The 12,635-nt window shown below is 32.0% G+C and overlaps 1 protein-coding gene across 6 annotated transcripts in view; it reads right to left on the bottom strand.

Moving 5' to 3' along the window:
• LOC106457639 (ubiquitin-conjugating enzyme E2 S-like) overlaps positions 1-12,635 on the bottom strand; it is a 25,860-nt gene that overhangs the window by 9,444 nt on the left and 3,781 nt on the right. For 5 of the 6 annotated variants that reach the window (XR_002610224.1, XR_002610226.1, XR_002610225.1 and 2 more), the window contains exons 1-2: positions 7,600-7,686; positions 5,620-5,767 (exon numbers count right to left, since the gene is read on the bottom strand). Coding sequence is in view for 2 of the 6 variants with exons in the window: in XM_022383632.1 (XP_022239340.1) it covers positions 5,620-5,767; positions 7,600-7,641 (190 nt within the window). In the remaining 4 variants the exon portion in view is untranslated. Of the gene's footprint in view, positions 1-5,619; positions 5,768-7,599; positions 7,687-12,635 lie in introns of those variants that run through there. The other variant, XM_013917073.2, reaches the window with a different exon arrangement.

Raw genomic sequence — 12,635 nt, 5'->3', positions numbered from 1 at the left:
CATATCCAACTACCTACTGCTGACGGCCGAAGCGGACTGTACGGTACACGCACGCTCCATCATGACCACCAACATGAATAGGAGGTAACTAAGAGTGAAAAATGAGTGAGGAAATAGACATTTGTAATACATGTTTGAGGATTTATATTGATTGGTTCAGCTCTAAATCCAAAACCCAGCCACTGGGAACTGACATCCATGTGGGGGTAGGATGAGGTATCCCAATCAGAGAGGTGAATTGCAATTTGGATGACTCACTCCAAGGTTACATAGTGGAGGACATCTCGTTATCTACACCTTAATCTCCCTAATCTCAACTGAATGGTTTTATCATCATTTATGTATTTTTAGTAGATATATATATATCATTTGTATTTCATTATCACATTTAGGAGGATGCCTCCATGGTCCAACATCCCAGGGGCTTAGAACTGGAAAGTGGTAGGAACTCTCAATCTCCACTAGAAGTAAAGGGGGGGAGAAAGTACAATGAGGAGTCCAGAGACCCAAGATAGTGCAATGGGTGACCACAAAACCATATTTTGAAAAGCAGACCATACCAATTTATTCAATACAAGGCGTGGAAGGAATGGGCAGGTATCCCCTTCTGCTTTACCCATGTAGTCCATGGGTCAATACGATCTGGGCTGGGCATATTAATGAAGCAAATACATCACAAGGATAAATCTACAAGCAATCTTGTGAGACACCTCATGTCAGCAGTGTACATTTAGTAGCCATGGAATTATAATTATTAAGTCATCATGGCCTTACAGTGCAGCTTTTGCAAGTTGAAGTATAGCTGGACAAAGTAGGATCCATAAAGAAAAAAGGGACATGCCCCTGAAAAAAAGAGTGAAAGATGGCAACAGGTGGATGACTGTACCCCTACAAGGAAGAAACAGCTACTCAAAGCAGAGAATGGGAGATGAATGTATGAAGTGTTGTCCCAGTGCTTGACAGACAAAGTACCTCCAACGGACGACAAGGTTAACATGCAGGGAAGTGCATGATCGAAGTGAAGACACCAAGAATTGATGATGGGAAGAAGAATACAAGGAATAAAAGGCCAATCAAATCACAATCCAAACCCTATAATTCAGAGAGGAAGTACCCCACAAAGCAGTGGAGTAAGGGAAGGAAATTGAGAAAAATGGATTCAACAGAAAAAAGCCTTGAAAACAATGAAGCAACCCACAGCATGTACTGGACAGACAAGGTCATCTGGAACTAAGCTAGAAGAAATGTGGAAGATGGTAAGAAATGAAAAAGTCAAAATGAATATACCACATGAATCATGAAAATGTAGGTGAATAAAAACGATCCAGAACAAATGAAACAAATTGAGCCATAACAGCTGAGAAACTCAGATCTGTGCCGGCAAGGAAAGATTAATCAGAAAGCCCTGAATCAGAGTGACATGGATGAACAAACATTTGGGGCAAAAATCTAATGTTATAAACTGGATGTAATCCTATCTGAACATATCAACAACTAGGGAAAAGGGAAAGTGCATGATCGAAATGAAGACACCAAGAATTGATGATGGGAAGAAGAATACAAGGAATAGAAAGCCAATCAAATCACAATCCAAACCATATAATTCAGAGAGGAAGGAAGTACCCCACAAAGCAGTGGAGTAAGGGAAGGAAATTGAAAAAAATGGATTCAACAGAAAAAAGCCTTGAAAACAATGAAGCAACCCACAGCATGTACTGGACAGACAAGGTCATCTGGAACTAAGCTAGAAGAAATGTGGAAGATGGTAAGAAATGAAAAAGTCAAAAGGAAAATGTAGATGAATAAAAACGATCCAGAACAAATGAAACAAATTGAGCCATAACAGCTGAGAAACTCAGATCTGTGCCAGCAAGGAAAGATTAATCAGAAAGCCCTGAATCAGAGTTACATGGATGAACAAACATTTTGGGGAAAAAATCTAATGTTATAAACTGGATGTAATCCTATCTGAACGTATCAACAACCAGGGCAAGTGGATGAAGAACTAGAAACCAAAAATAAAAGAGGTAATTGATAACAAATTTAAAACTTCACATGGAGGAGTACCCCACAGGAGGCAGAGCCACCAAAGATTTGGAGGATCAAGAGGTCACTCCTTGAGAGGAAATGTGACGGGACAGGAAAGTCAAACAGCAACAAGGACGAAAGCACCTGGAACACGACCATCCAGGAGACGTATGTCAAGTGAGTTAGTTCAAAAAGTTAGATCCACAGGAAGAAAGAGAATGACTGTCCCCTTGGTGAGTTATAGAAGCCACCACCATCGAATAGTCAAAATGAAACATGAGTAATCAAATCCGGACAAAAGAAAAAGAGAGAAGGAAAACAAATTCGACTTGCGGAAGTGCCAGGGTGTGAAGGTGATAAAACATTTTGGCTATAGACCCTTGTCCTGAAGCCTCCTACTGATCGAACAACATCTCCAACCTCTGGATATGAGCATCAGTGAAAAGAAATAATCCAGAAGAGGGGGTTGAAAAGGTAAACTCAATGTCATAGGGGATATGGTCATCTATCAACACATACAGATGAAGAGTGAAGGATGAAAAGTAAGAGGAAAATCAAATGAATGGCTCGGATAACAGAAAACTCCAACAAATGCATTTGAGGAGGAGAATGGATGGTTCCGATGGAGGGGTGTTTAAAAAAACCCACTCAAAAGAGACTAAAATGTGAGGTACGGAACAGGAAAAACATATCCAACTACCTTAGCTGACTTTGCAAGGAGTATATGAGTATGTTAAGACTACCCTCATTTGGAAGGAGCTAACTGAAGCTAGACATCCAATGAATAGTTCAGGTAAAATCCCCTAAAATGTGGAAGTCAGGTAAAACAGACCACCCCACAAAAGACATATGGAATGGAAACAAGTCCAAAAGGCAAAGCACAAAACTGGGACTGAATCATGTGGTGAAAAAACCTAAGATAGCATCCTGAGAAATGGAAAATAAGAGTGTGTACTGTGGGCATCCCAAGACATCCAGAAATAGCCTATCCAAATGTGATCAAAGACTACATATGGAAATGGAGAATACCCAAGAAGCAATTGTGGCAGGGCCAATCGATCCAGAACCCCAATCATCATTAAGCATACAAGACGAATGGAGAAAACCCATAGGTAGGACAGGAAGTTGCCAGACATGTAAAATAGTAAAGATAACAATATCTCAGAATGAAACAAAAGAGTAACTAAAAAAAAATTTAAAACAGCATAGCAGTTACCCCGTGTGATACTAAATGTGTGGTAAGAGCCCCAAAAATTAACCGGGGAGGAAAAGGATTTTACCTTATGTCCCTAATAACAGTGGATGGTAAACAAACAGCAGTGTCCTACCCAAAAAGATACCAAAAGTAAAGAAGCCACATGTGGAGGGAAAACTGAAGATGGGAAATACCCAAACATGGATGGAAAAAGGAGGAGGTATCCCACAAAAATCCCTAAATATAGTTGGAACACCTAAGAAAGGAAGTGGAAGGTAAACACTACCTGCAGGAGAGTAGATAGGGTAACAAGAAGCTGAAAAACTAGGTATGGAAGAAAATGGATAGCATTAAGAAATATTCGATGGACATTAAATCAAGACGAAAATCTGCCTGATAGGCCAAGCAGATTCTACAGTAGAGGCCTGGAATGCAATCTATAAGGTGGAGGAAAACTGACAAAATCTGGGCCGTCTGAAATGGGTTCAGCCATTATAGGGGGAAGGCGAGCAATATTGGGAGCAGGTAGGGTGGGCCCCATACAAATGAAAATAAGGGTAAGAAGTATACATCATAAATTAAGCAAAATTAATGGTAAGAAATTGTGTAATGAAATAAACATATGTACTAAATGTTATGTATTGAAGAAAACATCATAGGTAACCTAACTATTGATTAACCCAGAAGTATAACTATAACTACAGGTAAACCCAAAATAACAGACACATGTTAAGCCTATTCGTACAGTGCGGGACAAAGGATATCACTAAGGTCTAAAATTAAAATCTTAACCTAATAATAAATATGTACAATATTGGGAGAAGTTAGTGTGGCCCCGGTTCAAGGTTTGCACAACAACCAAGTTCATATGAAGAAGTATAAAAGATTAATAATAATAAAAAAGTGAAATAACATTAAGATATAAAATTAAAGAAGTCTATATTAACAATAACCTATGGATGAGGCATGATGTATGGAAGAAAAACAATATAGTTAAAACAATTATTGACATACAAGTAAAATGAATTACAGGTAATCCTAAAATAACAAAGAACCCTGGTATCAGTAAGATAGGAGAAATAATACAACTAAACCTAATTTCCAACCTGTTGGACTATGAGTATTGACTAATCTAACAAAACTTTTGTTATAGAACTCAAATAACTACAAATAATATTAAAAATAAAATTATTCAAAAACCATAACAGTATAACATTTTATCTTTCCAAGGTTGGCAGACTATATGTCAAAATGTGTGGGCCCCAAAACTCCAGGCGAGGCCCAACAAAGGTCAGCTCATTGGACGATCAATCTCCCAATGAAGTAAACGTGAAAATCTTCCCGTGGCGTACTGCTACCTGAAGCTTGTGTAAATGTGCTGATAGAACATATAACCTCCAAAGTGATAATGTAGAATTCATAATACAAAATGAATAACCTAACACAACTCTGTTGGCAGAAATAAATAAAAAGTTTTTGTAATGAAGTAATAATTTCCATAATTGGGTAGAAATATAAAATAATTCCACTTCGGAATAACCCAACTCATATATCATAAAGAGTAAACTTGTTGAGAGAAATTAATACAAAGATATGGAAAAAATTAAAATAAAACACTTGAAGAGAGCACAAACTAACCATTACAATACAAGTACTGAAAACAAGAAGTGATAGTTTGATAGAATTGAATAGAGGGAGTCACATGCGTCAAGAGGGTATGTCACATTCTTATTGGTGGAGTGTTGTCACATGATGATTTGCATGCAAGACACACTGGAATCAGTCAATTCCAAATGGGTTGGAGTTTCAAGGCTTGTGGCATGTGCAAAAACATTTTGCATATAGAGGGCATCATCATTCAACAACAATAATAACTATTTAATTTTTCCTAAGGTAATGTACCATATCGGAATTTATATCAATGTTATGTTTATTTCATATAATCCCTTTTTATTTCACATACACATACCTGATATGTCATTAATATTTTCGAACTTTATTATTGGCAAATCTAATGTTGTAATTAAATTTAATAAAAACATAGTTAATCACCTATCCTTACTAATTATAAAAAGAATAATGCAAATCCAAAGTCATCGAGATTGAAAATTTAAAGGCCAGAACAAATGATCTGATATGTTTTGCTGATGCACACATCTTTCTATTTCTAAAATTGTTTTCACTGTTTAGAAAAGTACAGGAAATGAAATTTAATTGTATTTTACCCCTTGAGAAAATGCAAACTAAATGTGTGATTTATTAAAAACATTTTTCATTACAGTTTTGAGTGTTTGAACTAATTGTTAAAAGAAAAAATAATTGCATAGAGTACTTCATATCATAAATACCATAGAAACTTAATAGATTATCATGATTATTAAATTTCCATCTCTTACCTGGACCTTCAATTACAGCCTGAATATCTGTTATGTCTTCATCATTTATAAATACCTTAATGCCCTCTGGTGGTGATGAAACTAGTTCTGACATTTCTTTTGCTATTTGTCGAATAACTTGAGGCGATAGGTTTTCCACATTTGAATTCTGAAAATAAACAGGCCAAGGGATGTAGTAGATACAATACATTTTAACCATAAAGCCTCAAAACTATTTCATCAAGTTATATGTACCAGCCCCAAACTAATAACATTGAAAAATAATCTAAACCACATGTGTGGCTTGGTTTAAATTTAAAATAATTCTCCTTGGGAAAAAAAAAAAAAAATATATATATATATATAAAGCCATAAACTTATATATCACCTGTTCAACTCAGTTGAAAAACATATAAAATATGCAAGTGCTTGACATCCATTATTTTTCAATGTGAGACCCTTGTTACCATAACATCCCCATTCAATGATTTAACATACATTTAAAATAATAGCACTTTCAGGTCCCTTTACTTTCATTGCAATTTGTTCTTTAAAAACAAATATCATCCACAAACAATAATAGGCATTATGTAATCACTTATTGAAATAAATATATTTATTGTGGAAAATAATGTTTTGTCCAATGTCATGGAAATTTCAGAATATTTCTACATTTGCTATAGATGTCCTCACATTTCTACTGTATTATGACTTACAACAAATTGCTTTAACACTTCAATCACTGAATAAATTATTTGGAAACATTTACAATAAATGAACAACATATATACATACAAAATAATATCTGATATTAAAAATTATCTAAGTATTGTCAAAATAAAATAAATACAATATTCCAGAAAAAAGAACATATTTGACTTGAAAGCTAGTACTAGCATTGTTACCAACTTAGGTAACAATGCTAGATGATAGGCAAGGTGATGCATAATATGATCAATTCAAACAAACATGATACCAAAAATTTAGTTTATGATTTTTTATAACCATATTAAGTAAAAGTAAAAAAAAAGTAAATGCTAATACTGAACAGGAAAATCTAAATAAATCTCAACTCAGTTTTACCATTCGTCCAGTCAGACAAATATATGTTTGGTAGAAGTGAAAGTCTGATTTGGGCAGGGTAATTTATTTTCTACAGGTAAATTATATGATAATGTTAAAAGCACTGTGTTTTTACAATGTATATAGAGTATTTTTATAAGCTATTTGAAGTTTGAGTGATGTATTGAAAAATAAAGTTGAACACAATCAAGAGAATTTATACTTAGCACTATAATTAGATGTGAGAAATTAACTCAGTATAATGAAATACCTGTGAGCACCGAGTAGTCTGATTGCTGTCAAATAAAATAACAAGTTAACTGAAATTACTATCAAACTGACGAATGTCACAAAAATAATAAACTAATTTTAAATAAGAATTTTTAATCATTCCGACTACCCACATAACTGAAATATTACCAATATGATTTCTCATTATTACTTTCATTTAAACTTGTTCAGCTTAAAATTATGTCACAGAAATATTTAATGAAATTAACATTAACTATTATTAATATTTTTAATTATTCCAACTATCCAACTAATCAACATATTCATATTATGATTTCTTTCTATTAATTCAACTTCGTTCAGCTTTGAGTAGGCATGGCCTAATGATTATGGGGGGGTTTGTCTTGCTATTTGGTGGTCTCGCGTTTGATTCCCATTGTTGCCAAACATGCTCACCTTTCAGCTGTGGAGAGTTATACTTATTTATGAGTTACAGCATAGCTACTAGAACTATCTGCCACAGTCAACAACCATGAAAGGGAATAGGATGATATTACCAACCACCAACTCTTGGGCTACATAAATTTGCTATATATTGTTTTAATGTGTGTTAGATTTTAATATAACTTTATTCTTCTGTCTTCAATAACCTATAAATTTGTCTTTTACATTGTGTATGTGTTATGTTTGTAACACCACATCTCTTACTTTCCTGAACTTGTGTTCTGATGAAAGTTGTGACATGCACATGTAGAATCCACAACCCTTTCATCTCAGAACTGATGTTTATGAAGCAGTATTCTTTATTCACTTAGTAAGCCTACAAACCATATGATACATTACAAATGTACCAATAACTTTTCAATAAACAACAATAAAATAAATTAAAATTAAAATTTGCAAATATCATTCTTTTTATGAAAGTAACATAAAATCCTGACAATTTTTCATCCAAATTGTATATTATACCATATAGAATAATGTTATGAAAACATACTCCATAATTTAATATGTATAGATAAGCTGCAACTGCAATATAGCCTTCAAAAGGCCTCAAAGGAAAAGTATTTTGCAGTAACTTGACTGACACTGGCAAAAAGGACTTAACCCTTAAAATATAAGTTTAACATAACAGCAAATGTAGAACGTTTCGACAAGGTTTTGTCATCATCAGGTTGATGGTTTTGTACCTGATGATGACAAAACCTTATCGAAACGTTCTACATTTGCTGTTATGTTAAACTTATATTAAAGTTTTTCTTCATTACCTATTCAAGCCATCTCCAAGCATTGTTAGTCTCAAAGTGGATTCCTTGTCATCAAATTTAACCTTTAAAAGTTTTGTCTTTTCTTTTAAAAATGTCCTGAAAATGTAATTGAATGTTTATCAAGTAATGAAATTTTCAGCCATAATACATGAGTAAATTTTATAACAAACATTCACCAAACATAACTCTGATGGGAACCAACTTAAAATTATATCAGACTTATGTTAAAATATACCTGTGTTTTTATTCTATCATTAATATGATAACATTTGCTAATAAACCTTATTGTATATTACTTCCATTTGTTTGTTTTTTTTACACAGCATCTGAAACTTCTTTTTACAGCAATGCTTGTTTCAGTTTATTGATGAGAACGAAAGCATTATAATTTTCTAAATAAAGATTTACAAAGTATCAATCTAACAACACTACCCAATTGTTCAAAATTAAAACAGGCAATGATCCACATATTATAAACAATTAGTATAGAAGTATATAGCTCACCATGTTTGGCAATATATCTCTCACATGATGACATTGCTGAGAAGTAACTTTCATCATTCAGAGAAGTAACTTAACATGCTGAAGTTAATAAGCTTCTCATACTGATGCTTTCCTACATTATGACAAGGGAGTGTTCTCTTGTTCATTTACGAACAACTAAATATTTTTTTTCAAAGTGCATATAATTATCCATATTCTCTGTGAGAGTTCAACAGTGACATTTTGAAACATCTTAAAACACATACACTGTTGTGCAGATGGAGCAAAACTCAGAAATAACATTGTTTTAAATTGTCACAAAGTAATGTTTGATTTTCATCAACCAAAATTAAGTTTTGTGGAAATTGATGGAGAAACCCACTAAACACTATTAATTATATTTTCAAGTATTATTGCTATACATATTTTCATGTAAACCAGTTTAGGGTGAAAAAAATAAGTTACTGCTAAATTATTGTTGCTAAGTCAGTGTTTCCTCTGGCTTTTCATAGTTTTCCCATTAATTTCACAAAATTATTTTTATATGTTAATTTTAACTCTTTCAACAATTTTATCCCAAAAAATATTTTAATATCAATATTTTGTCATTTTCTAACAAGTGTAATTGACAAAGAATTGAACTTTTCATTTCTGAATAGTTCTTGGGCAATGTTAGATATACACAACTCTTTCAATTTAAGTTTAATTCATATGAGTGTTATGAGTTAGATAGTTTACATACCACAAGCGTTAAATTTAGTTATTTTTAGAAGTGATAGTATATCAGAAGTTTGTTTAGTTAACTGTTTATGAATCATACCTTGTGCAGTTCAATAGTTAGGAATTGGTGATTGTTATATTATTGTGTCATGTTACTAGAAATTTCTAGGTATTTTTCATTGTTTTACTTGAGCATTATTGCATCATAATATCTAGTGGCATGTAGAATGTTCTTGACCTCTGTCGGGGTATAAATGTGTCAAAAATTTAGCTTGACAAATAGATCAAGATTGTATTGTAATAACAGAGTATAGAAGAATAATTTGGCTTGTCAGTTGTGTTCAAAAGTAACTGAACCAGCCTGTGTGGACTTTGATGAAAAAGTGACAGTTATTTAAAGCTCTGGATACAACTGTACTAACAAACATTGAAACAAACATTTGTACATATTATATATATATATATATATATTTGACTTGTTTTAATACATTATTTTAAAACAAGTGAAGTGTATGCTATTTGTTTATTGTTGAAATTTATAACCAACAAGTCTCATAAAACCTGACAGACAAAATAATGTACTTACTGATTGAAAAATAAAAACATTTGCCATCTCAAAGCATAGCTTTAGCTTTTTTTTTTTGCTGTGGAAGCTTTACTCCTTGAGAGAATATTATCCATTTCTTGTTTTCAAGCATTTCTCTTGCCTTTTTATGCTTATTTTTTGTACAGGCCTTGGTTACTATCCTTTTATGATGCCACATCAAGTAGATTGATCATTTAATAATGAAGCAAAGACTTAGAACAGTGAATGTGGTTTGAGCAGTTTTTTCAAGTCAGCACTCCTATAGCATTGACCAAAAGCATTTTGAAGACTTAAGAAAAAAAGACAGAGTTGGACATTTTTTTAAAGTTATTTTCATTCACAAAAGAGTCTGTATGTTGAATTATATTCATTTGAAATCTACAAAACTTTTATTAAATGAGAAGACAGATAAGCTGTTAGGTTTAATAAGTATAGCAGGAAACAACAAAATATTGTCACTGATGACTCAAATCCATATTTTACCAATAATTATTTTCATGCTTATATTTTCAAATAATGTACAAAAATAAACTGGCTAAATGGCTACTTAATTATTTCTAATTTCAATCATGAAATTTCAGACATTACATTTTACTGAAGTTTTGTTAGACTAAGCTCAGAAGCTTCTAATTGTTACATTTTAATAACTGTAATTAAAAAATATATAACAATAAATAAAATGCATACATAAAAACAAGAACTTATAGTACTAACTGAGTACTTGAGCTCAATTTGCACTTCAGTAAAAATGTTTGACTTTTCTCTATGTATGCTATGACCATTCTTGTGCATAGATTTCATAAAATAAATAAAAACATTCAATTTTTAAAAATTCCCAATAATTTATTGTATAAGCTTAAAATTTAAAATTCTACATGATTCAGTGGAAAAGTTCCCCCACCTTCAAGAGACCAGAAGAACTTTGAATGTTCTTACTTATTTTATGAGACTTTTTTGTAAATCCTGTTAAATATTTAAGTATTTCTTCTTAAAACTAAGAAATATATATTTAAACAATACATAAATTGGAATTATAAACTACATCTTCATGCCAAGTTTACTGACTTACATTGACAATAGATTTAATTAGATTTTGAATACTGTAAAATATCTTACAATATGCACAAAAGAGTCAGGTCTGGACAGTTAAGTAAAATATAGTTTGATTTTAAAAAAAAGGCTGAAAGCATGATGATTAATACATTAACAAATTCCACTAATCACCCTGCTCCAGTTATAATTGGGTGTAATAATATTTCAACTTTTAAATGTTTAAATCATCTGTTAATTCAAACTGAGTAGTTAGTGGCTTGCCTTGTTACAATATTTAAAGAGTAGCTGATAAATTTCAAGATCAGCAAGCTATGGACACTTAACTCTTTCAACCTGGGCTTGGTCTGTGGGACCATCCTCATAACCATTTTGTGCTTGTTATAGTTTTCATGCTACAACTTTTAAATTAGTAAGTGAATGCTAATTAAATTTTACAGATTATCAGTAAACATTACAATGCTTTCGTATGCATAATATCTAATTTTTTTTTATTAAGTCTTAAGGTTAGTAAAGCAATGTTTCTTTCTTGCCTTTTTTTTTTCTTTTCACATCTTGCCTATCTATCATGCAAAGTAATTTTCTTCTTAACATTAAAAATACTTTTGTGCATCAGAAAATTTCAAAATTTCATAGGCAAACCTTTATAGTGTCTGCATAGTTATCAAATGTTTCTTAAGAAAAAACTTTATATTTTATCTGTTATTTTCAGTAATCTCTGTATGGGTTCAGTAAATTTGAACGATATTGCAACCACCATAAAAATTAGGAAATAAACATAAATTATGCCTCTTTCATTCTAGAATGAACACAAATTATAGCGAAAACAAAAAATGTTTAGACTAAATAGCTTAAATCTCATAACATTATACATTTGTATATATTTATTATTTTTTTATATTGACCTTTCACCCGTGCCTGGGTAACAATACAGAAGTTCCAACCATATGGCTCACGTGCACTCATGTTACCGTATCAAATAACATAAAGGTCACCTTTGGTCTGTACAAAGTAACTTGTTTAGGCTGTGTTTTAGTTGACTAGTATTTTGTAAAATACAATCACATTTCAATTATTATACATTATTTATGTATATAGATTATTGCTATTTTTAAAAAAGTTCTTAAAGTTACTTTTCCTAAAACATAGAACAGTATATAAAGAAGTGAAGCAAACAATTATCTCTTCTAGTTATGACCTTTGTACTTGTTTGCTGCTTGATGTGGGTTGTTAAGCCTTTAAAAATTGTGCACATGGAGGATATGAAACAAAATATTTTTTTAAGTTTATATATACATTTTAATAACTAAAAAGTCATAAATTACTACATCAATACCAAAGAATTCTACTATAATTTATCAAACGTAATAACTAAGCTGTATTTGGGTCTAAAAAAATATGAAATTTTGAGCAAATTAAGGACACAACCTACCTCATTGAAATCTTGATTTAAAAAAAAGAAATGATGTTAGGTACATTATAAAGGCTTAAAAAACCACTAGGAGGACATTCTGAGCTTCCGATTGGTTACTCATGTCATATACAAAAGTAAGTGTTTATTAAGGAGCATTTCCAAAAATGGAAGGTGGTGAGCTGGGTGCCACTATGTTTGATTTATTACATGAGCAATATCTTGG

The sequence above is a fragment of the Limulus polyphemus genome, unplaced genomic scaffold (genome assembly GCF_000517525.1).
Source record: "Limulus polyphemus unplaced genomic scaffold, Limulus_polyphemus-2.1.2 Scaffold354, whole genome shotgun sequence".
Classification (NCBI taxonomy): domain Eukaryota; kingdom Metazoa; phylum Arthropoda; class Merostomata; order Xiphosura; family Limulidae; genus Limulus; species Limulus polyphemus.
Note: the sequence above shows the minus strand (reverse complement) of the source record. Positions and strands in the feature narration are given on the sequence as shown.